Source organism: Lepidochelys kempii, chromosome 8 (genome assembly GCF_965140265.1).
Source record: "Lepidochelys kempii isolate rLepKem1 chromosome 8, rLepKem1.hap2, whole genome shotgun sequence".
In the NCBI taxonomy this organism is placed as follows: Eukaryota; Metazoa; Chordata; order Testudines; family Cheloniidae; genus Lepidochelys; species Lepidochelys kempii.
Genome location: NC_133263.1, coordinates 84,717,881 through 84,739,394, shown reverse-complemented (window position 1 = coordinate 84,739,394; position 21,514 = coordinate 84,717,881). Strand labels below are relative to the sequence as shown.

Genomic DNA, 21,514 nt, shown 5'->3' with positions numbered 1-21,514 from the left:
GGCAGAGGTGTAGGAGGGGGTAAGGACTCCGGCTGAGGGTGCGGGCTCTGGGGTGGGGCCAGGGATGAGGGGTTTGGGATACGGGAGGGGGCTCTGGGCTAGGGCAGTGCATTGGGATGTGGGAGGGTGTGAGGCCAGGGATGAGGGATTTGGGATGTGGGAGGGGGCTCTGGGCTGGGGCAGTGCTTTGCAATGTGGGAGGGGGTGAGGCCAGGGATGAGGGGTTTGGGATACAGGAAGGGGCTCCAGGCTGTGGGGGTGGAGCTGAGGGGTTCAGTGTATGGAAGGGGGCTCCGGGTTGAGGCAGGAGATTGGGGTGTGGGAGGGGGTGCGGGCTCTGGGCTGGGTGTGTGGGTTCTGGGGTGGGGCCAGAAATGAGGTGTTCAGGGTGAGGGAGGAGGCTCCTGACCTTGGCAGTGGGTTGAGGTGCAGAGGGGGTGAGGGCTCTGGTGTGGGGCCAGCGATTAAGGATTTGGGGTGCAGAAGCAGGCTCTGGGCTACAGCTGAGGGGTTTGGAGTGCAGGAGGGGGCTCTGGGCTGGGGCAGAGGTGCGGGGAGTAAGAGCTCTGGCTGAGGGTGCGGGCTCTGGGGTGGGACTGGGGATGAGGGGTTTGGGGTGCAGGAGGAGGCTCCAGACTGGGACCGAGGAGTTCGGCGGGCGGGGGATCTGGGCTGGGACCAAGGGGTTCGGAGGACAGGAGGAGGTCAGGGGTGCAAGCTCTGGGCTGTGCTTACCTCAGGCAGCTCCCAGAAGCAGCAGCATGTCACCCTCTGGCTCCTACATGGAGGCGTGGCTCTGCGCACTGCCCCATCTGAAGGTGCTGCCCCCGCAGCTCCCACTCGCCACAGTTCCTGGCCAATGGGAGCTGCAGAGCCAGCGCTTGGGTAGAGGCAGCATGTGGAGACTCCTAGCTGCCCCTATGCATAGGAGCTGGAAGGGGGAGTGGCGCTGCTTCCGGGAGCCACACAGAGCTAAGGCAGGCAGGGAGCCTGCTTTCGCCCTGCTGTGCCGCCGACCAGACTTAACAGCCCAGTCAGTGGTGCAGACCAGAGCCGCCAGGGTCCCTTTTCAACCAGGCATTCCGGTCAAAAACAGGACACCTGGCAACCCTAGCACATTTAGAGCAAACAGATGGATCTAACAAGGGAACCAAATAGTTAAATCTTGAATTTACTTGTCGCCTTACTGCAAAACTCATTATTTTCACTAATTTGAAAACCAGATTAAAATATGGGCCTCAAATGTTTTGAAGATATTTTCATAGATTGGTCCCCACTATTAAGGCTTATGCCTTGTGCAAAGTACATTGTTATCTTCTGACAATTTACTTTCACCTTTGAAACTCAGTTTAATTGTTAAACTCAAAAAAAAATTATTAGAAGCATCACATGGGATATTTTGAAACTAGAAAGGGACAATAAACTAGAATAATGTTCTGTTAGGAGTAATCCCGCCTTCTCAGGCCGAGGGAGGAAGGGAGGGATGAAATGACCTGGAAGAAGAGGCCTATGATTCTATACTGTGGGAGAGGAGGAAAATGAAATAAAACTTCTTGAAGTAATACAGACACATCCTGGAGGTGAATGCATGGCTGTATGGATGGTATCGCCAGGAAGGCTTCTGCTTCCTCGACCATGGGACAGTGTTCTGAGGACAGCGGAGCAGAAAAGGGGTCCTCCTATTTAGGAAGTGGAAGAGCATTTTTAGATACAGACTGTAATGCTGTGTGTGAGTGAGAGTGAGAGAGAGATGTGGTCAGAATTCTTGGAGTTCTGAGACACTTTCTTGAACAAGAGAGAATTCTGAGAGCACCCAGCTCAGCAGACAGACTTGCTCATCGACAGGGAAACAGTGTGCAGCAAACTAGGGTGTGACTCTATAACTCACTAGCTTGCAGTGCACTAACTGGCCGGGTGGACCCTGCAATCATGCACTAACAGTTCCACAGCGCACTCTGACAGCAGTACAGGATTGTTGATCCGTTATGGAACTTTTAGTGTGTGGTAGCAGGCTCCCCAGGGTAACTTAATTTGTGGCAGGCTAGTGCACTATGCATTGACAATGCAGCTTGCCATGCACTAAGTCTCCATGTGGACAAGCCAAAATATTATGTTATAAAACCTTTCTAACTCTAATGAAGAGATGTACAATAAAAACCTCCATTGAGACCAAGTGGCAGCTGAAGGAACAAGGCCAATATTTCCTGTGTCCAGTGTGGCTGCTGCAGAAATCTATATAGTGGGCTTATCTTTTTAGATCTGCAGAGGAAGGCACATTTTTCTTTGAGGGAGAAAAAAGGCTGAAGCAACAGTTTTCAAGATCAAATTAACTTTTAACCTGAGCAGACTGGACATTTTCCTGCTAAGTTCTCTGCTTCCCTGTGTTTGAAATAAATCTAAAGCCTCTGTTTTTCTTTACTGTAGCATGATCATCATCCCAAACATGTGTTTGTATGAATTCTATTTTAGGGAACAATTTTAAAGGAGTGAAAGAACAGTCATAAATGGTGAATGTCTGCTACCAGTCCTAGAACACAACGCTGCTTATCCACATATGAAGACCATACTGTTTTGCTGTTCCTCTGGAGTCTGAGGCAACTGGCAAACCTCTCTACTTTGGAGTAGCCCCAGAGCTGGCCAGTCAATACCTAAGTGAGGGTTTAGTTATTTAATCTAACCATGCCTTTGAATTCTTGTTCAAGTTTACAGCCCTTTTCCTTTAATCTGTAAACCATTTACTTCTATCACCAGGAACTGTCCACCCACACTGGAGGAATTAATATGGTTTAATCTGGCCACAACTTTATTCATTTATTGTATCTGGGAGTAACCGGCAATAAACTCTACAGTACAGATCATCATTGTTTCCTTAATAATTTACACAATCCCCACTCTGCTTCCAGCCACCCCATAGTTGGGACCATGCTGCCCCCTCTTCATAACAGGGGTAAAGGGGTTATAAAAGCAGGGGCGGCAGCTCCCTGCTGTGCCAGATGTAGGAGCCCCGAATCCCATTCCTCAGCTCCCTTTGCGAATGCTTTCCCTTTACATCCTTTTCCAATCCATTATATCCAGTAGTGGTAGCCCTTCCATACCGAGTACCTACACTAGACATCCACCACAAGCTTCATGTACAAAATTGCAACTTTATAACCTAAACCCCCAGCCCCATGCCACTGGGTCCCAAACTCACTGTCGGGAATGCAAAAAAACCCAAAACAATCGCATCTCAGCCAATCTGGCAGTGAGGGCAAAATTCCTTCCCAGACCCTAAGGAAAAACAGGAGACTAGTGTGATGCCCATAGTGGATCATGAAGGAACCCAATCCTTTTTTAGACTTCATGGGTGGGAGGGTGGGTGCTGCCAACCTGGTCCAGCTGAAAGAGGTTTCTCTGGGACTGCATACGGTAGAAATACCATCCCCCCTTCCAGTCAGCTCAAAGGGGAGTGCCGTCTCACCCCCACCAAATCAGGTCCAACAGCTTCTTGCTTCTACCCAACTCTGTCCAGGTAAACTTTCTCCTTCCTCCCCCTATACTACCAGTTTCACAGGGAGCCCTTAAAGGGTCAAACACTTTTCTTCCTGCCAGCCAAAGACCCACTTCATACAAACTTCATTGTGTTTATGACCAGTGATGGGCTCCAAGCCACTGAGTTTTAATTCCATATCAAAAGCTGAGGTCAGGTTGCCAATTTTGGTTGGATGTATTCCTGGATGTTTCATCACATGATGGAATCTTTAATTAAAGATTAATCTTTAATTCCTGGAGACTCCAGGACAATTCTGGAGGATTGGCAACCCTAAAATGAGGAGGGGTTTAGATTCAAGCCCATATCTAGTTTACCACTCAAGGCCAGATTCTGCTTCTAGGTATAGTTATGCATGAATGCCACTGACTTGCTACAGATTTAAACTTGTTTAGCTAAGAGTAAAATTTGGCCCTAAACTTGTTTAACTTGTTCATGAAATGCCCACTGGTTTAATTAAGTTTGTGTAATTTCACACAAACAGACTGCACCTAGTTATCTCTAAAGAAATATCGACTAGGACTTGTTCAGTGTTTCTGAAGAAATACAGTAGTATGAATTAGAGCTTAGCTCATTGCTGTTCCATGTCATTAAGACCAAACGGTATATTATATATTTATTATACAATCTGTTTACTGGTTCACTGGAGTGCTCACAGCAAAAGCCATTAATTAACAAACCCCCAATATGATGTTTTAAAATATAATCTAAAATCCGTTTGGCAGTTATGACTAAGGACTTAATTAAATGAGAATGTTACAACCAATTCCGCCCTCTTTGGACAAACTTTCTGGCTCATTTAGTTATTTTTGCTTTGTTTCATTTTATTATGGAAGTACCTTAGCTAGAGACCCAAGCTAAGATGGAGGCCCCATTATGTGATTCATTGCTCAAAAACACACAGTGAGTTCAGGTCCCAAAGATCTTGGTATACTGTTCTGAAACAATTTACTCAGATCTGCCCCTATGTGAGTTATTTTATTTCGCATGCGTGTTGCAGTATTTTGAAAGATTACTTCCACCCAAGCCCTTTTGAAATTACAGCATGTGTTAAGTAAAGTGAATGTTTACAATTCCTCATGACTCTAATTACGTAATATAATATTATTCTTTGGAAACAGCAAGAAAAGTCCTTGGTATTTTAGAGAGCTGGTGCTTCAGTGTACATTAAGGACTGGTTGACAAGCTAAGGAAGTTTTATTGCTATTAGAAAGGCAAGAGGGAATATAAAATAAATAATTCTATGCTCTTGAATATTTTTTAATTATTTTTCTTTCTTTAAAAAGAAAAATGTAGTGGTTTTGGAAGCCCTAGAGACTGAAGTCCTCTATTTAGCCACTTAAAAGGGACAACAAAGGCAGCTGCAGTGAAAGCTATCCCACTCTGTCCAAACAATATGATCCCAACATGATCTGGAATGACCACTCTAGAGTTGAGGCCTATTCAACCTTTAGCTTCTCTACGGAGATTTAGGGTCAGATGCTCAGCTGGTATAAGTCAGCATAGATTTACACAGACTGAGCATCTGGACCTTAAAAGTTAGTCAGACCATTGTCATAAGCACTTTATCTTTTAGTTTAATATGCTTTATTCTTGATAATGCTGTTTACATATTTGCATATCGTGTTCTACAGTAATGGTCTCGTTTCTTTTGTAGCTGATGGTGGCTTTAATATAAAGGATATATTTCTACTTCAGTTCTAAAAGATGAGACATTGGGCTCAGATCTGTTCCCTCTGGAGTAAATGACAGTCATGCCACTGACTTAATGGGAGCTGAATTTGGCCCAAGATGATAGTTGACAAACTTCAGCTGTCTCAAGAACTCCTACATTCTGTCAGCTCTTTTTAATAATAAAAAGAGTGGGAGTTCTTAGAGAGGAACTTGTACTCATATAGCCATCAATATACACGGGGTAATTTCAAGGAAAGATGGAAGAAATGTCTGATCCGTGCGGAAAAGTAAAACCAATTCTGACTATACCTTGTGTTAGAAGCAACTGATCTTGCTCTTTAAGAAAATGACTCAGGAAGTATAAACCTCAGGCTTGCCCTTTCCTGTTTCCCAAAGCTTTTGCTCTGCTACAGCAGATCTGCTATGGACTGGCACTCTGAGGGCCCTCACTACCATTTACCTCAGTGCGAGCTGAGAGCATTCAGAATCTTACAGTACTGGGACTTCTGTGCAGAAGGATTGTCATATGGTTAAGATACAGAACTAGTAGTCAACAGATCTGGAATCTGTTCCCTACTCCTCCACACACTTCCTCTGCATGAACTGGGCAAGTCACTTAATTGCCCTGTGCCTCAATTTCCCTATTTAACAGACAGAGATAATACTTTACCTCAGAGGGATAATATCTGTTTTGAGGTACTCACTATCATGTTGAGCACCCAGAAATTGCCTATAAATAAAATATTAAGGTGAACTGTACTTTCTGAAACTTTGGTAAATATTTTTCAGCAGTCATGCAACAGTAATTTAGTTGTACAGCTATGTATTTTAATAGCTGAGATTGTTTAAATGATCTAGCTACATTGTAATGTAGTCTTGCACTATTCATCGCTATTTCACCACTGCAGAAGCCCTAACAGAACATAATTCCCAAAAACTGCCATTCAGAGTCCAGGGGACACACAAAGGGAACTTGGGGTTCAGATTGATCCTATCTTCTGTAAGGCACCAAATCACATTTACAAGTATTGCCAACAACTGTAGCTGGTCTATCTGGCTCTAGCTGGTTTGTTTAACATTTCACCCAAACTCCTAAGCCCCAGAACACTTTTTACTAGCTTGACCTCGCAGTTCAAAGAAATTACCTAAGTTTAAGCGTGCTGGCATTGACAGTTCGGCGTATCCTCCCTAGGACATTCTTATTTCTTTCAGAGGACAAACTACTGTGGCTGCAGCATGCTAATTATAACTGCATTCAAAGAGAGTATCCATGGAAACAAGGAGTGACAGAACAGTCACTGAGATGTTTTATTTTGTACCAGATATGAGAGGTTAAGAGAGTCAATGCAAGTCTGATCATCAGAAACCCTGGCAATAGAAAAATGTGTTTGCTCCTGAAATAAATAGTCAATAACAAATGTAGGCAAATAAATTCTACTAACTTCCTTGAAAGTTACCTGTACGTTTAAAGACCATCCAATTCTAATTCTACAATCTAGAGAACACTAAATCAACCAGCCAGCCTTTTTCCTTTCTTTTCTTTTTTAACTACAATTCTACTCTTCCTAAACGGAAATGTGTGGGAGGGATAAAACTTTAACATAACTGCATATAAATCTACAGTTGTTTAATCTTTTGCTGTCCTCAGCATTTTACTGAGTTTTAATTACATCTGAAAGCATGGATCCACTGTGTAAAAAAGGAGCTTTCTTAATCAACAGACCTGTTCCGAAGACCTTATGTATATTAGAGTCATAATTACCAACTGCAGTTACAACAGTAAGTTTTCACTCCTATAAGCGCTGAAGAGCTGAAAGTAAGCTGGACAGTAATACTTCTTAAGAACATAAGAATGGACATACTGGGTCAGACCAATGGTCCATTTAGCCCAGTATCCTGGTTTCTGGGAGAGCCTGGTGCCAGACACTTCAGAGGGAATAAACAGAACAGGGCAAACATCAAGTAATCCATCCTCTGTTGTCCACTCCCAGCTTCTGGCAGAGAGACGCTTAGGACACCCAGAGCATGGGGTTACATCTCTGACCATCTTGGCTCGTAGCCATTGATAGACCTATCCTCCAGGAACTTATCTAATTAGTCTTTGAACCTAGTTATTGTTTTGGCCTTCACAATATCGCCTGGCAATGAGTTCCACAGGTTGACTGTTGTATGTGTGTTGTATGAAGTACATGTATGTGCATGACTGTGTGTTGTATGAAGTACTTCCTTTCATTTGTTTCAAACTTGCTGCCTATTAATTTCATTGGGTGACCCCCTGATTCTTGTGTTATGGGAAGGGGCAAATAACACCTCCTTATTAACTTTCTCCATGCCAATCATGATTTTATAGACCTCTATCATATCTCCCAACCTTAGTAGTCTCTTTTCCAAGCTGAACAGTCCCAGTCTTTTTAATCTCCCCTCATCTGGAAGCTGTTCGATTTCCCCTATTCATTTTTGTTGCCCTTCTCTGTACCCTTTCCAATTCTAATATAAAACCTGGTAGATGTATATGCAAAGACAATGGCTTACTAAGTGCCAATGAGTTATACATGTGCAAACTTGCTACAGGTATCACTGGGGAACTAACAGGAAGAAATAAAGTTACACAAGTGTAAGGGAGGGTCTGATCTGGTCTGCTTTATTACTAATGAATATGTGCAGGAAGCAATGGACCCAGTTTGACTCTCAGATCACAGTTCTGTCAGTGATATATTTATATCAGGGCTGTAAGTGATATAAAATATCTATCCCTTTAAAATATTTCCTTTTTAAACTGAGCAGATTTGCTCTGGAAGTCACTGAGATACAATAAAAATGGACCTTCACAGTGGAATACTACAAAGGCATATTATCTTTAGGAAACAGATAAATATCCAGATCCTCAATCCTGACACCACTTGGGAAGAGGAGGAACTTAATTTATGTGAGCACACCAAATGGATTGCTGTCAGGCAACTCCTTTTTAGCACCCTGTGACTGATACTGTTTATTTATGTTTATTTATTTCCAGTTTAATTATTTCCCCAAATGTCTGTTTTTTGTTAAACTCAATGCACACAGAATTAAAACATTACAAACACATTTTCCTTTGTATCTGGACAAATGGATGCCAAAGTCTAATGTCTATTTCCAACATACTGTACATCTTTAAATAGCATTTGGAGTAAAGTTGCAACACCCAAATATGAGAAACAGAGAGAAATACTCAATTTTTCCTGTTATGCTTATTAATTATTAATAATTATTATGCAGTAATTCAAAGCAGCGCTTTTACTAATTAAAAGCATGACCTACTATTTTTGCCTGAACTCATTTCATATCTTCTCCTTTTCCTTCATCTGTAAATTTTAAGGTAAATGTACTTTAACACTTACATATTTCAGAAGCCATCTGTATCTAAAGTGAAATACAAGGTAGAAAAATGTATTAGGTGTTCCAGTCAAAAACCTCAACCCAAAGGCCCAGACTTTACTACACTGGAGGTATGTCTTGGAACCTCACTTGGTCCTGTCCTACTAGGCAAGATCAAAGAATGTTATAACCTCATTATGGAACAGTGTTACCACCCACTATATAACACAGGCACTACCAACCTCTGTTAGGACTAGGTTACACTTGTGTAACCTCTGTTAGGACACAGGCACTACCATGCAGGCACTACCAACCTCTGTTAGGACTAGATCCCCTGCATGGTACGGGTGTGCTATGTCAGTGCTCCCTCAGTGTCATTCAGGCTCTGGGCACATTCCTGACAGTAACCAAGAAGCTGCACTGCACAACATGGCTCTTCTGGCAAGAGATAAAACTTACAGCAGAAGTCATTAAGTAAAGGCCCTATTAAATAATTCTCCCATCTGATCAATTGTTGTCTTAGTCAGAGGCCATGGCTCCGAGAAACAGATGCCAATGAATCATGCTGCTAGTGTCTGAAGGAACACTTAATAAAATTAGACTTACTAAGAAAAATCAATTGACTTGTTTATAATGTTTATAAACACACACACAATGTATATGTATATAAATCCCATACCAACCCCTCCCCTCCAAAACACACTTCAGGTTAAAAAGCCAAGCACTGAAAATTAGGGAATGTCAGAATTAAGGTTGCCTCTGCAATTTTAATTCAGCCTTCCTTATGCACATGCATTAAATACCATCTTTAAGTACATAATATTAACATACTATTCCCCCCACACACCCAAGACCCTGCTTCATTTAGTTCATCAGAGGGATGGTACTCAGTGAAGGAGGCAGCTGTTGCAATATTCATTTATGATGCAATTCAGGAAAGCACTTTAAGAAGATACTTAATTTTAAAGTATATACTTGAACATGCACTTAAGTTTCTCAAATGGGCCCTAAATGCATGGTCCCAAGTCTTATCTGCTGCATTGAATTACTAATTTCCCCGTGGGCTTTCCCATGACTCTCCTCACAGTGCTATCTGAGTATCTCACAAACGTTTGTGAATGGATCTTCACAAGTGCCCTACGAGGCAGAGAGGTTTCATTATTCCTATTTTATAGAGAGGGAACAGAGACAGAGATTTAGGATAAAACATGCAAAAGTCTCCACTAATTTTGGGGTGCTTCAATCACTGGGTTGATTTTTTTTGAAACAATTAATGTGCAACACGTTAGCAAGCTTTAGAAATCACACCTCCATAGAGCACATTACCCCATGATGTAGACAGCCATAGAGTGGCACAAAGAGGACTGAGGGCTTGAGCCACAGCCTATTGACATTAGTTGAAGTCTATTAATTTGAATAGGCTTTGAACTAGGCCCTTAGTTGGGCTGAGGATCTAGGCCCAGTGTCAGAGATCTAGATGTGACAGTGTCATAAATATAAAGGGAAGGGTAAACACCTTTAAATCCCTCCTGGCCAGAGGAAAAAAACTTTCACCTGTAAAGAGTTAAGAAGCTAAGACAACCTCGCTGGCACCTGACCAAAAGGACCAATGAGGAGACAAGATACTTTCAAAGCTGGAGGCGGGAGAAACAAAGGGTTCTCTCTGTCTGTGTTGCTTTTGCCGGGTCCAGAGCAGGAATGCAGGTCAGAACTCCTGTAAAGAGTTAATAAGCAATCTAGTTAGATATGCATTAGATTCTGTTTTGTTTAAATGGCTGATAAAATAAGTTGTGCTGAGTGGAATGTATATTCCTGTTTTTGTGTCTTTTTGTAACTTAAGGTTTTGCCTAGAGGGATTCTCTATGTTTTGAATCTGATTACCCTGTAAGGTATTTACCATCCTGATTTTACAGAGGGGATTCTTTTACTTTTTCTTCAATTAAAATTCTTCTTTTAAGAACCTGATTGCTTTTTCCTTGTTCTTAAGATCCAAGGGTTTGGGTCTGTGTTCAGCTATGCAAATTGGTGAGGATTTTTATCAAGCCTTCCCCAGGAAAGGGGGTGTAGCGCTTCGGGGGATTTTTGGGGGAAAGACGTTTCCAAGTGGGCTCTTTCCTGGTTGTATTTGTTAGATGCTTGGTGGTGGCAGCAATAAAGTCCAGGGACAAAAGGTAAAATAGTTTGTACCTTGGGGAAGTTTTAACCTAAGCTGGTAAAAATAAGCTTAGGGGTTTTTTTATGCAGGTTCCCTCATCTGTACCCTAGAGTTCAGAGTGGGGAAGGAACCTTGACAGACAGTCAAGAGAATAAAAGTGGTTCATGAAACTGAAAGAGCAGATAAACTCACTCGGACAATGAGTGTTAAGATAGAAATTGAGGGGGTCAAGCTAGGCCCTGGAGGATCTAGAGAAAGAGACAGAAAACCTAGATGCAACGTAGAGAGAAAAAACTCTACAGGAGCAATCAGCAAGCTAGGAAGAGAACCAGGAAAGAAGAGCATCTTGGAAGCTCAAGTTGGAATAAGATAAATGAATGGTGGTTGTCTGTAGCATCTGTAGATATCTCAGTCTATGAAAACTAACAAATAAAGAGTTATAAAATATTCTTAATTATAATAGATAGCAGGATTGTTATTGATTTGTATAATTATAGCACCCACAATGTGTTGTACAAACACAAAGAAAAACAGAGTCCATGCCCTGAAGAATATACAAGCTAAAAGGATTTCATAATTCCATCCACCCATAGAGATGCAGAAGAATCACATTTCTTTAACACATGGTACAGTATATGAATAAACCCAGCATTCAATTAGATGTAATACTCTCTGTAATCAGTTTAAGAAGCTAAAAAAACCAAATAAGGTATCATAATTAGCTTCATAACAGCATCTAAGAGACACTAAAAAGCTGAAGTGCATATTACAACCAAGGTACAGTACATTAAGGAGCCAATCCTGCCTTTAGATACCCAGGCCAGTTTCTATCTTTTTCAGAAGGAATTGCACAGTGTATCTGAGCACAAAATGTTTTTCAGAAAAATTTGAGAGCAAACAGAGAATTCGTAGTCACATATGCAAAGCCCCTCACATCAATCAGAAGAATATTCTCTCAAAGATTTCAGCTCACGTTATCCCCATATTACAGCCTCCTTTTGCTGTTCTATCAGTAGACACCAGACCTAAAGCATGCTAATGACAGGAAATTAACCTTAGTGTAGGGGGATGCTCCAATGGCATAAAGCTATGTTGCAATGGCTATGCCATCCCCTATCCGTACAACAATCCTAGGGGCACGACCAGGAGAAAAGGGGCATGACAGGGACTTCCCTACACTCCAGTGATCGACCACCACTGTATCTGCCCTTTGTAGTCAGCACAAGTTAGAGCAGCCTATAGGCTTACTTACACTGAGGGACCAGGCTGGTACACAACTTGCTCAGGACTGGGGAGGCACAACGGTGGCTTAGAGACGTTTCCGGATCAGTCCTGCTTGGGCTGTGCTGTGCACTCGTTGGCTGCAGTCAAAGATCTGGGCCATTAAGATTTGACTTAATAAATTAATAAAACCCACTAAAACCCACTCCCCAACAGAAAGATTTTCTATGTCCAAGAAAACAACAGTTTGATACAAGTCAAAAGTCCTTTTCATTTCCTACTAAAATATAAAGCACTTCGACGCACCAGAACTATGACTTGCCATTCTGTGCATGAGAGTTGTAAGGAAAGGTATTCATTGAAATTGGAGTGTAAATCCTTTGTTTTTCCAGCTCTGTAGATCACTGTGGTCAGAGCATGTACAATATCAGTATTAGAAACCACGACGTAGGAAGTCTGATCTAATGGACAGTGCAGGGGTCCAGGTCAGAGCGAGAGTCAGCTGCCAGGCACCAGAGCCAGGAGGTTGACCTAGAGTCCGGACCAGAAATCGAAGCTAAGGATCAGAACCTGGGTCTGATACCACATGCCAAGGGTTGAGCGAGAGTCAGAGCTGATCATCAGGAGCAAGGTGAAAAGGCAGGAACCGGAGAGAGGCAAAGATCCGACATGAAGCAGGAGCAGAACAGGAATCAGGAACAGGGTTTGATTAGGCAAGAACAGGGTCCAACATGGTGGTAGCAGCAGAAGGAGGAAGTCTGCAGAGTTGTTCGGACAGCCCAGCCAGGTCACTTCCTGGATTAACCAGCAGTGTGGGCTATTCAGTCGGCCGCAGGTCTGGGTTGTGCTGATACAACTTTCTGTGGGGCTTGACTTCCCAGTTTTAGTGAGATGGTGGTTTGCACATCTCCCTTGGTGGCGAGGAGCGAATGTCAGAGATCCAGGGCTCCCACAACCCTGGGTTCTAGATGTGCACCTTTGGATCCTTACACCCAGTTCAGACAACTGGATCATCAGTGTAATTTGGATAGAAACATTAACACAGCAGCAATATGCATCCTAGCAGTTGGCAGAGAAGCCTAGACAGTAGTAGAATAGAATATTTTAGCATAGTTGCTTTTTTAAAAGAAACATATTAGCAACTGACATGGTGATATTCAAACCCTAGATAACAATTAGAGCTAGTCAGGGAGTACAAAAGTGATTAACAAGTATATCCCAAGGAATCGTGGTGAATTCACCCCATAGTTAACCCTAAAGTTGTATTAGTCATTGTCCATGTGCATTCAGATGACACCATTATCTTCATTCAAATGTTCACTGCAGTAACAGTCTAGTTGTCTGTACTGTCTGGGGTTTGTCTCTGTTAGAGCCCAACCCCTTGTGACTTTTCTGTGTATCTCCTCCTCTGGTTCTGTGAGCATGATGCCAGTTCCTTCTGGGCAGCCATGAGCTAAGCATGGAGTCTCACCTCCTCTTGTCTACAAGAAAGCTGTACCGGTTTAACTTATATCAGTTTTTACACCAATTTAGTTAAACCAATGCCAACCCCTGTGTGGACACTCACTCTTACTCTGGTTTAAGAGTGGATTATTACAGTTTATCTTAAATCAACATAAACTAAACCATACCAAAATAAGCCTGTTTTTGTCATTACCCCTGGATCTCTAGCATCTGTTTCTCTGCTGACAACATTCATTAATCCCAGAGCTTTCACAAATCTTAACTCTCAGGGAAGAATCCACTTAGTATTAATGGATGCCTTCTAAATTTTACAAGTGAGTTCAGAACACTGCAGCAAGTGTTATCTTCCATTAAATACATACAAAAGGGCCGACATGGGAAAAAATAATAATTTTCCCCATCAGGTTCTCTGCCTTTACTGTCTTTTCATAAAATGAAAAGGATCCCTGGTATTCTTCAGAGTCTGAAATTTGTTTCATTCAAATAAAAACTCTTAACTGATATTATTACTAATAATTTGCACTTGTATGCCCCACTTCATGTGACTGTTTCAAAGGGTCTTAATACACACAGGTAGATAAGCATTGTTATCGTTTCCCAGGGAAACTGAGACACAAAGAAACCAAGCAACTTGCCCAAGGTCAGCAGCAAGCTAGTGACAGGGACCCAGCTCCAGTACAGCATGTAACTTTAAGCACGAGTAGTCCCACTGAAGTTACAGATGTGCTTAAATACTCTGCTGGATTGAGAGCAGAGTCAAAAAGATACCATTCCTTCTTCTAACTGCTGTACCACCCAGCCCCATATTAGAAGTAACACCGAGGTACTTTACTGGAACTAGTTTGTTTTCTCTAGTGCTGCCTGTTTTCCTTGATAGAGCTGAAAGCTTCCAGCTGTAATTCTTTAGAGGACGCCTAGATTGCCTGATATTGCCTAGACACTGATCTCCATGCACTTGGGGGCCGGATCTGCTCTTCGCATGCTTGCTTTCCAGACAACAGCTGCCCATCACACCAAGACTTCAAAGGTAACAGCAATCGCTATGGATGTGTTATATTTCAAGATGAGTCAGTGCAGCTGGCATGTGAAGAATTAACAACACCAATTATCATGTGACACAGGGAATGTGCACATAGTCTCTAAAGCAATACTTCAAAATATGGCAAAAGAATTCTCTCTCTCCTTTGCTTCCTCTCTGATGTAAGATAAACACATTAATCTCTTTCCTCTACTAACAGGAGTTTGATTTGGAGCTGGATTATTTTTTATAGTACCTAATTAGGTAATTTGTATTTGCAAACGCTCACATATCAATGCAAAAAACACACTGATTGTAATAACTAAGCAGTTCATTTCAGTATGTGTGTGACAAAAACAACTACAGACTTTTGATTTAACTGTCTGATTATGAATAAAGACTGATTGGCCTTGAAGTAAATATACTGAACCAAACAAACTGCATTGATCTAGGAAGAAGAGCCCGAAGTATTAGTATAAATCGTGGGCAGTACACTAGGTAGGTCTAAAACTTCTATGTGCACAGTTTGACAGACAGAACTAGAGTTACAGGTTTTATCAGTTGTAAAATAGCTTTTGCCTGGCTAAAGAGGAGCAGTGATCTCACTGGAAAACAAACCTATGTTAGCATTATGAGTGTTTTCAGTCCCTTAGTAAGCAACATGCAGTTGAGTGGCTTGACAGAGGACCTGCAGTACCATGCAGTGGATCAGAATTTGAGTCCTTTGTTCCCCGGGCTATTAGAGGCTGGAAGCAACAATAAGAAAATCTGGGGATAGGAAGGAAGAAATGTGTGCTGCTGCCCATCAGAGTGTGAGCCTCTGAAAGGAGTTTTTCATCAGACCCCTTGACACAACTAGTACTAAGCAAAAACATTCACATCAGGTAAAAAACCACTGAAAATGAGCCTTGTACCACTTCACAAACTTTAGCTCAGGCTTACTAAGGTTTAGCACACATGATCTGTGTCTGTTTCAGTGACTTGCCAACTCCACATCAGCCTCCCTCACTTCTGATCCTCTTCATAAACTGAACCTTACAGGGTTTTCATAACCCTAGTTACAAATGAGGCTAGTACCAGGCAAATAGAAAGGTCAAACTATCAACCCCAGCCACCCTAACACCTTTGGCTAGAACATATTCAAACTTGTGGGCATTTTTCACAGCTCAGAGTTCCTATCAATTAAGGTACCCAGGGCATGGACTTTCTTGAGCAGGGATGCTTTTTTTTTTTTTTTTTTTTTGAGACCCTGCCCCTTGTGCCCCCCAACGATGTATACCTTTTCCTGGTTGCTGATCCATCAGTAGCTGCCTCCACTCTTTAGCTGTCCAATGTCACTTGCCACTTGCTATTGTGGGCTGCACAATGAAACTTATTGGCTCACAGAACAGAGCTATGTACTCAGAAAGGAGGGGGAGGTGCATGAGAGGGAACCAGAGAAGGGAAGTGGGGAAACAGGACAGCTACAGAAGAAGGGAGCCAACATGAGAAAAGAGAAGAACAGAGGGGAACAAGGATCCAAAAAATGGGAAAGGGTAAAAGACAGAGCCAGCCAGAAAGGGGTGGGAGAGAAGGGAAAATGAGAGGTGACAGAGCACCAGTAAAAGTGGTGTAGCTGCCCTATAAAAGAAGCAGACATGCAGAGGCACACATTGATGAGAACAAAAAAGGAGAGCTGGGTCCAGAAAGAAAAAACAAAAGGAAAGAAATGAGACACAGAAATTCTAAATTACTGAGTTTTAAAATACAGTACACATATTCCCTCCTACATCTCTGCAGTATGTTCTTGGAAGATATCCCTCAGTTCTGCTAATGTAGGACAGGGTCTGGTGCTGCTGATAATTGGACTTGGTTTAACTCTCTCTGCCATTAGGCACATAACTAAGCCCGTGGGCAGGCCATGTAATTTTAAAATTACCTGCCACTGCAGCAGATTTTTTTTTTCTGAATTTCGGGGGGGGAGGGGTTAAATCCCACTCTGACAGTGATTAGCACTAAAAGCGACTGTGACAAAGACAACCTGCTCCCTCTATTTAGTTCATTTGTGATTTAACCTATCCTCTCCATAGTTCCCACTCTGCAAAAACTCAAATGGGAGATGCTACCCTTTAAAATGAATGAAAAAGAGCATAGCACAAAAATATTCTTAGAGAGCAAAAGCAGGAAGGTTGAAGTGATGTGGGAATTAAGTTTTTTGTCGTATGTTTAAAGTTCTCTATAGCATTAGATTTTTATTTATTAACATTGTTTATTATTATCCCCAATGTTAAACAGAGATAGTAACAGCGAGAAACACCAAGGGCCAGATTCATCCTCATTACGCTTACATTAGCTAGCGTAGACTCTGAGATTTGCAAAAGTTAGCGAGTGGGACATCTCACTCCCATGGTCTTTCAATGGGAGGTGGGCACCTAACTCCATTCAGTGTTTTGAAAATCCCACTTTGGAAGAGGGGTCTGGTGGTGAAAAGCATGCTCCATGGGAGGAGGATGCAGTTGCTCACTGGGTGAAAGGGAGGGGGCAGTGAGTCACTTTGCGATTAGGAAGGACCCATGATCAGGGTAGGAGGTGAGTGTAACATTAGTGGCTGGCTCCATTCAGCATAGCTCTTTTGGAGTCTGACAGAAGTTAAAACTGCCCTGCAGTGGAAATCCCAAGCGAGGTTTGTTAACAGAAACTCTGCCAAGAGTTTAAAGGGATGAGGTGTGGAGAGAAGGGGCAAAGCTCCCTCTTCTCTGCTATAAGTAGAGGGAGAGCTTTCTCTCCTCTCCCAGGCTTGGTACAGGTTCCCCACTTGTTCAATCTGCCTTAACAATTGACACCACCTAAACTCACTGAATTAATGCCCTTTGGACTCAAGGGGCTTGTAAATGCATAAATTTATTTCTCTATGTATCAGCTTTTCTGACTTCAGGTTTGCTTGGGACAGAGGTAAATCTAGTTCAATAATAATTAACACCTGGTGTCCTTAGATCCTCTCGGTCAGCTCCTCAGATGGTGTAAATCAGAGTAGGTTCATTAACTTTAGTGGTGCTGCACTACCTTAATTCACCTCAGGATCTGGCCCTCACTAATTAATACCCCCAACCTCCATATTAGGTAACTACTGTGACCCTCATTTTGCAGACACACAGAGATATTAAGTGTCTTCTCAAGGCAGGTGTTGAGTCAGTGGCAGAACCTTAATGAGAATCCAAGAGCCCTTGGCCCCCAGCCCACAAAAGGCAGTGTGGTCAAGTAATAAGGCACAGCTGAGAGATATGAAGCTCCATAGCCCACCTGTAACTAAGAAATGTTGGTACAGGAAAAAAAATGTGTGTGAATGTGAAAAAAATGTGAAATGTGAAAAAAAATAGGCCAGTGGTTTTCAAACTTTTTTCTGATGACCCAGCTGAAGAAAATTGTTGATGCCTGTGACCCAACGGAGCTGGGGGTGAGGGGTTTGGGGTGTGGGAGGGACTCAGGGCTGGGGCACAGGGTTGAGGTGCGGGGGTGAGGGCTGCGGGGTGGGGCCGGGAATGAGGGATTCAGCATGTAGGAAGGGGCTCTGGGCTAGGGCAGGGGGTTGGGGTGTGGGAGAGGGTCAGGGCTCTGGGCTGGGGGTGCAGGCTCTGGAGTGGGGCTGGGGATGAGAGTTTGGGGTGTAGGAAGGGGATCCAGGTTTGGGGGGGGGGCTCAGGGCTGGGGAATGGGATTGGGGCGTGGGGTTGGGGCACGAGTTTACCTCGGACAGCTCCTGGCCAGCGGCACAGTGGGGTTGCAGAGGCAGGCTTCCTGCCTGTCCTGGCAACTGCAGACCACGCTGCACCCCGGAAACAGCCAGCAGCAGGTCCAGATCCTAGGCGGAAACACGCAAGCGGCTACACGTGGCTCTTGCCCGCAGGCACCGCTCCCCCCTTCCCCAGCTCCCATTAGCCAGGAGTGTGGAGCCAGTGCTCAGGGCAGTGTGTGGAGCCCTGGCCCCCCTGCCTAGGAGCCAGACCTGCTGCTGGCCGCTTCCGAGGTGCAGCGCAGTGTCGAAACAGATAAGGACTAGCCTGCCTTAGCTGGGCAGCACCGCTGATAGGACTTTTAACGGCCCAGTTGGCGGTGCTGACCAAGCCGCCACGACCCACTGAACTTCCATTCCGTGACCCAGTTCTGGGTCGTGACCCACAGTTTGAAAACCACTGGGCTTACCTCTGGCATCTATAACAAATTCTGAGCCTCATGCAAGTGCCACAGAAATATTCTAACAGAGCAGTAGGATACAAAACCTTTACATTTTTTAGCATTAACAGTCTCAACCATCTAAAATATAATTTTTTTAAAAAAAACCTTAAATGTGCTCTTTGAAGCCCATACTGCTGCATGCCCAAGACTGCTTTGAAGTGTTCCTCTCTGCATGGGAAGAATGCCAGGGAGTAAATCAGTGAATTATGACTCAGCAAAATTTCTCCAGAGTTGAGCTTTCAGTTCAGAGCAAAAGCAGCTGACAGTATAGTTCATGCTATCCTAGGTGAAGCTGTACATGTGATGTTGGGGACAAGTGGCCTGATTTCCAGAGGTATAGAGCATTTACAGCTCCCAGTGATTTCTAAGGGAGTTGTAGGTTTTTAGCCCCCTGAAAATCAGGCCATGTGAAAACAAGGAGAAATGATTTTTACAAGGACTGTGCCCAAGGTTTACAAAGAACTACTAAAATCATGTCTCAATTATGGGTTTTTCCCATCTGCCTTGCTTTTCTGTGTCATTCTTTTCAGCAATGAAATGTATCTATTATAAAAACTAGGCAGTTGTATTCCTCAATCTGTTTTCTAAATACTTATCTAACCTCTTACACCCAAATCCTCAAAGGTATTTAGGCACCTAACTCCCATTGACTTCCTTCCCATTCCTTCTCTGCAAAACCTCACATTTCCTGTTGCAGTTCTGCAGTTGCCACATATAGAAAAAAAGATATTTTACAAGCTCCACTAACAACTTTGAAGCATCTTGTTATGGTCACTATAATTCTGGCCAAGGACCATTTGTAGTCCATTGACACCTCTCCTAACTGGCCAGAGGGATCTGTTGTAATAATTGGGCCTACAAATTTACTCTAATTGTGAGCTCAATTGTAAGAAGTAAGTGACAGTTCATAAAATGTCACAACAGCCCACAAAAGTAACTGTTGACAGGAAAAGGTGCAAAAGGGAGACAAACACTGAATTAGTCCATACAAAAAGGCCTACTGGTATAATTCAAGGACTCTTTTTACAGATCATGCCTGGTAAACAAGAAAGACGTGGGACCAAAAATTAATAAGCCAGAATTGGTGCATAGGAAATTAGGCCTAATTGGTGAACAAAATAATGAGGGGATCAGCTGTTCCATCCATCACTCCCTTTTGGGGTCCTTAAAAGAAAAATCTTATGGGAAAAATTGGAGAAGCAAATGCAACAATTGCTAACTGAAAGAAGGGCAAGGAGAAAGCTTTACCATCGTGGGTACCATTCTTGCCATTTCCTGGGACCATGGGATCCATTGTGATACCACTGGGCTTTCATTGTCCTAATCCTGAAAGATGTCCTGACTGGGCCAGACAGAAGGACCCAGATGACACCTCTACCTGTTCTGGATAAATCCTAAACACCCAAACTGGATTTGAGACTTTGGTGTTCCCTCTCCCTCCCCCCACATTCTTTTCCTTCCCTACCTTATTTTTTCACTTTTCTATCTCTTTCCTTTTGTTTTCTGTTTAATAAGAGTGGTTTAGCCAGCAAACACTGTATATTTTGCAACACTGCTGTAAACCTGTAACAAAAAAAAACAAAAACAGCTAAAAGCAATGTCCTAAACAGCCTGATGCTGGTACACATTTGTGAGGTCTCAGACTGGCTGACTGAACCATGTGCTATGCTTGTGCTTTTCCAGCAGTGAGACTGAAGTAAAAGTCAACACCAGAGATAGAAGCTGCACTTTCTGTCTTTGCTGTTCTCTTTTCCCCTTTTGTATGAGTTGGTCTTGTTTTACCTTTGAGGAAATGGGATCAGGCTTTAACAAAAGCATCTCCCAGCCCATCTCAACTAACTTTTTCTCTTTTTCCCAAAGGACACTTATTACCATCTTCAATATCATCTAAAAGACTGTCAAACAAAGGGGTTTTCCTTATTTAAACAAACAAAACCTCTCTCCAGATAAAGTGAAAGGGAAGAAGAGATATGGTTAAAATAAAAGTCTTAATCCTTTACATTTCAAATGCTTTAGCTGATTTCCATGCCCCCCCCCCAGCTTGAATAAAAAGGATAAAAAAGGTGTTTAATGGCATATTTTCAATGATATTAAGCAGGCTGCAAAGAGTCTTGTGGCACCTTATAGACTAATAGACTTATTGGACCATAAGCATTGGATGCATCCGACGAAGTGGGTATTCACCCACGAAATCTTATGCTCCAATATGTCTGTAAGGTGCCACAGGACTCTTCGCTGCTTTTACAGATCCAGACTAACATGGCTACCCCTCTGATACTAAGCAGGCCGAGATCTCTGTATCGTAAGCCTGAGCCATGTTTAAAACTGTTTAACGTTGGGCAGTCCTAGGGTCATGATAACCCCTTTGACTCTCTGGGCCCATATATTCCATCAACATTAATAAAACAGGTCACTCAGTTTGCCATGTCTAAGCCAATTCTTTTCTGAAAGATGACTGAAAAAATTGCATTGTTAGGTTCCATGTCTTATTGTTGCTTAGTGGCTTCCCCATCACATTTCTTCAGCTTACTAGTAAAAAGATGTTTCTTCTACCTGCCCATTGTGCAGCTTGGGACCTGAAAAAATATTAAGCTGGGTTTGCTCTGACCTGTACACAGTCAATCAATTTACACACCAAGTTCTGCCCATTGTTAAACCCATAGGACTAGGGTTGCAAAGATGTAGCCAAGGAAGAATTTAGCCCTGCAATTGAAACTTAGGGTATGTCTACACTATGGAGACTATACGGCATAGCAGGGTTGCTGTAGCTATGCCAGCATAACTCCATAGCTTAGATGCAGCCTGTGCCAATAGAAGAGGGTTTTCCATTAGTGTCGAATCACCACCTCCCCAAGCAATGGTAGCTGCACTGATGGAAGCATTCTAT

At 42.9% G+C, this 21,514-nt stretch overlaps 1 protein-coding gene and 1 long non-coding RNA gene across 5 annotated transcripts in view; one reads left to right on the top strand and one right to left on the bottom strand.

The window, feature by feature from the left end:
- SLC44A5 (solute carrier family 44 member 5) overlaps positions 1-21,514 on the bottom strand; it is a 183,408-nt gene that overhangs the window by 119,928 nt on the left and 41,966 nt on the right. Inside the window, exon 1 of one of the 3 annotated variants that reach the window (XM_073357321.1) lies at positions 15,695-16,020. The exons of the other annotated variants lie outside the window; for them this stretch is intronic. Within the exon in view, the coding sequence (XP_073213422.1) occupies positions 15,695-15,716 (22 nt within the window). The 5' untranslated portion in view covers positions 15,717-16,020. Of the gene's footprint in view, positions 1-15,694; positions 16,021-21,514 lie in introns of those variants that run through there. 3 annotated transcript variants of the gene reach the window in all.
- Positions 1-21,514, top strand: part of LOC140916156 (uncharacterized) — a 64,118-nt gene that overhangs the window by 11,781 nt on the left and 30,823 nt on the right. The window contains exon 3 of one of the 2 annotated variants that reach the window (XR_012160443.1): positions 14,275-14,424. The exons of the other annotated variant lie outside the window; for it this stretch is intronic. This is a non-coding gene — a long non-coding RNA (uncharacterized lncRNA). The remainder of the gene's footprint in view (positions 1-14,274; positions 14,425-21,514) is intronic. 2 annotated transcript variants of the gene reach the window in all.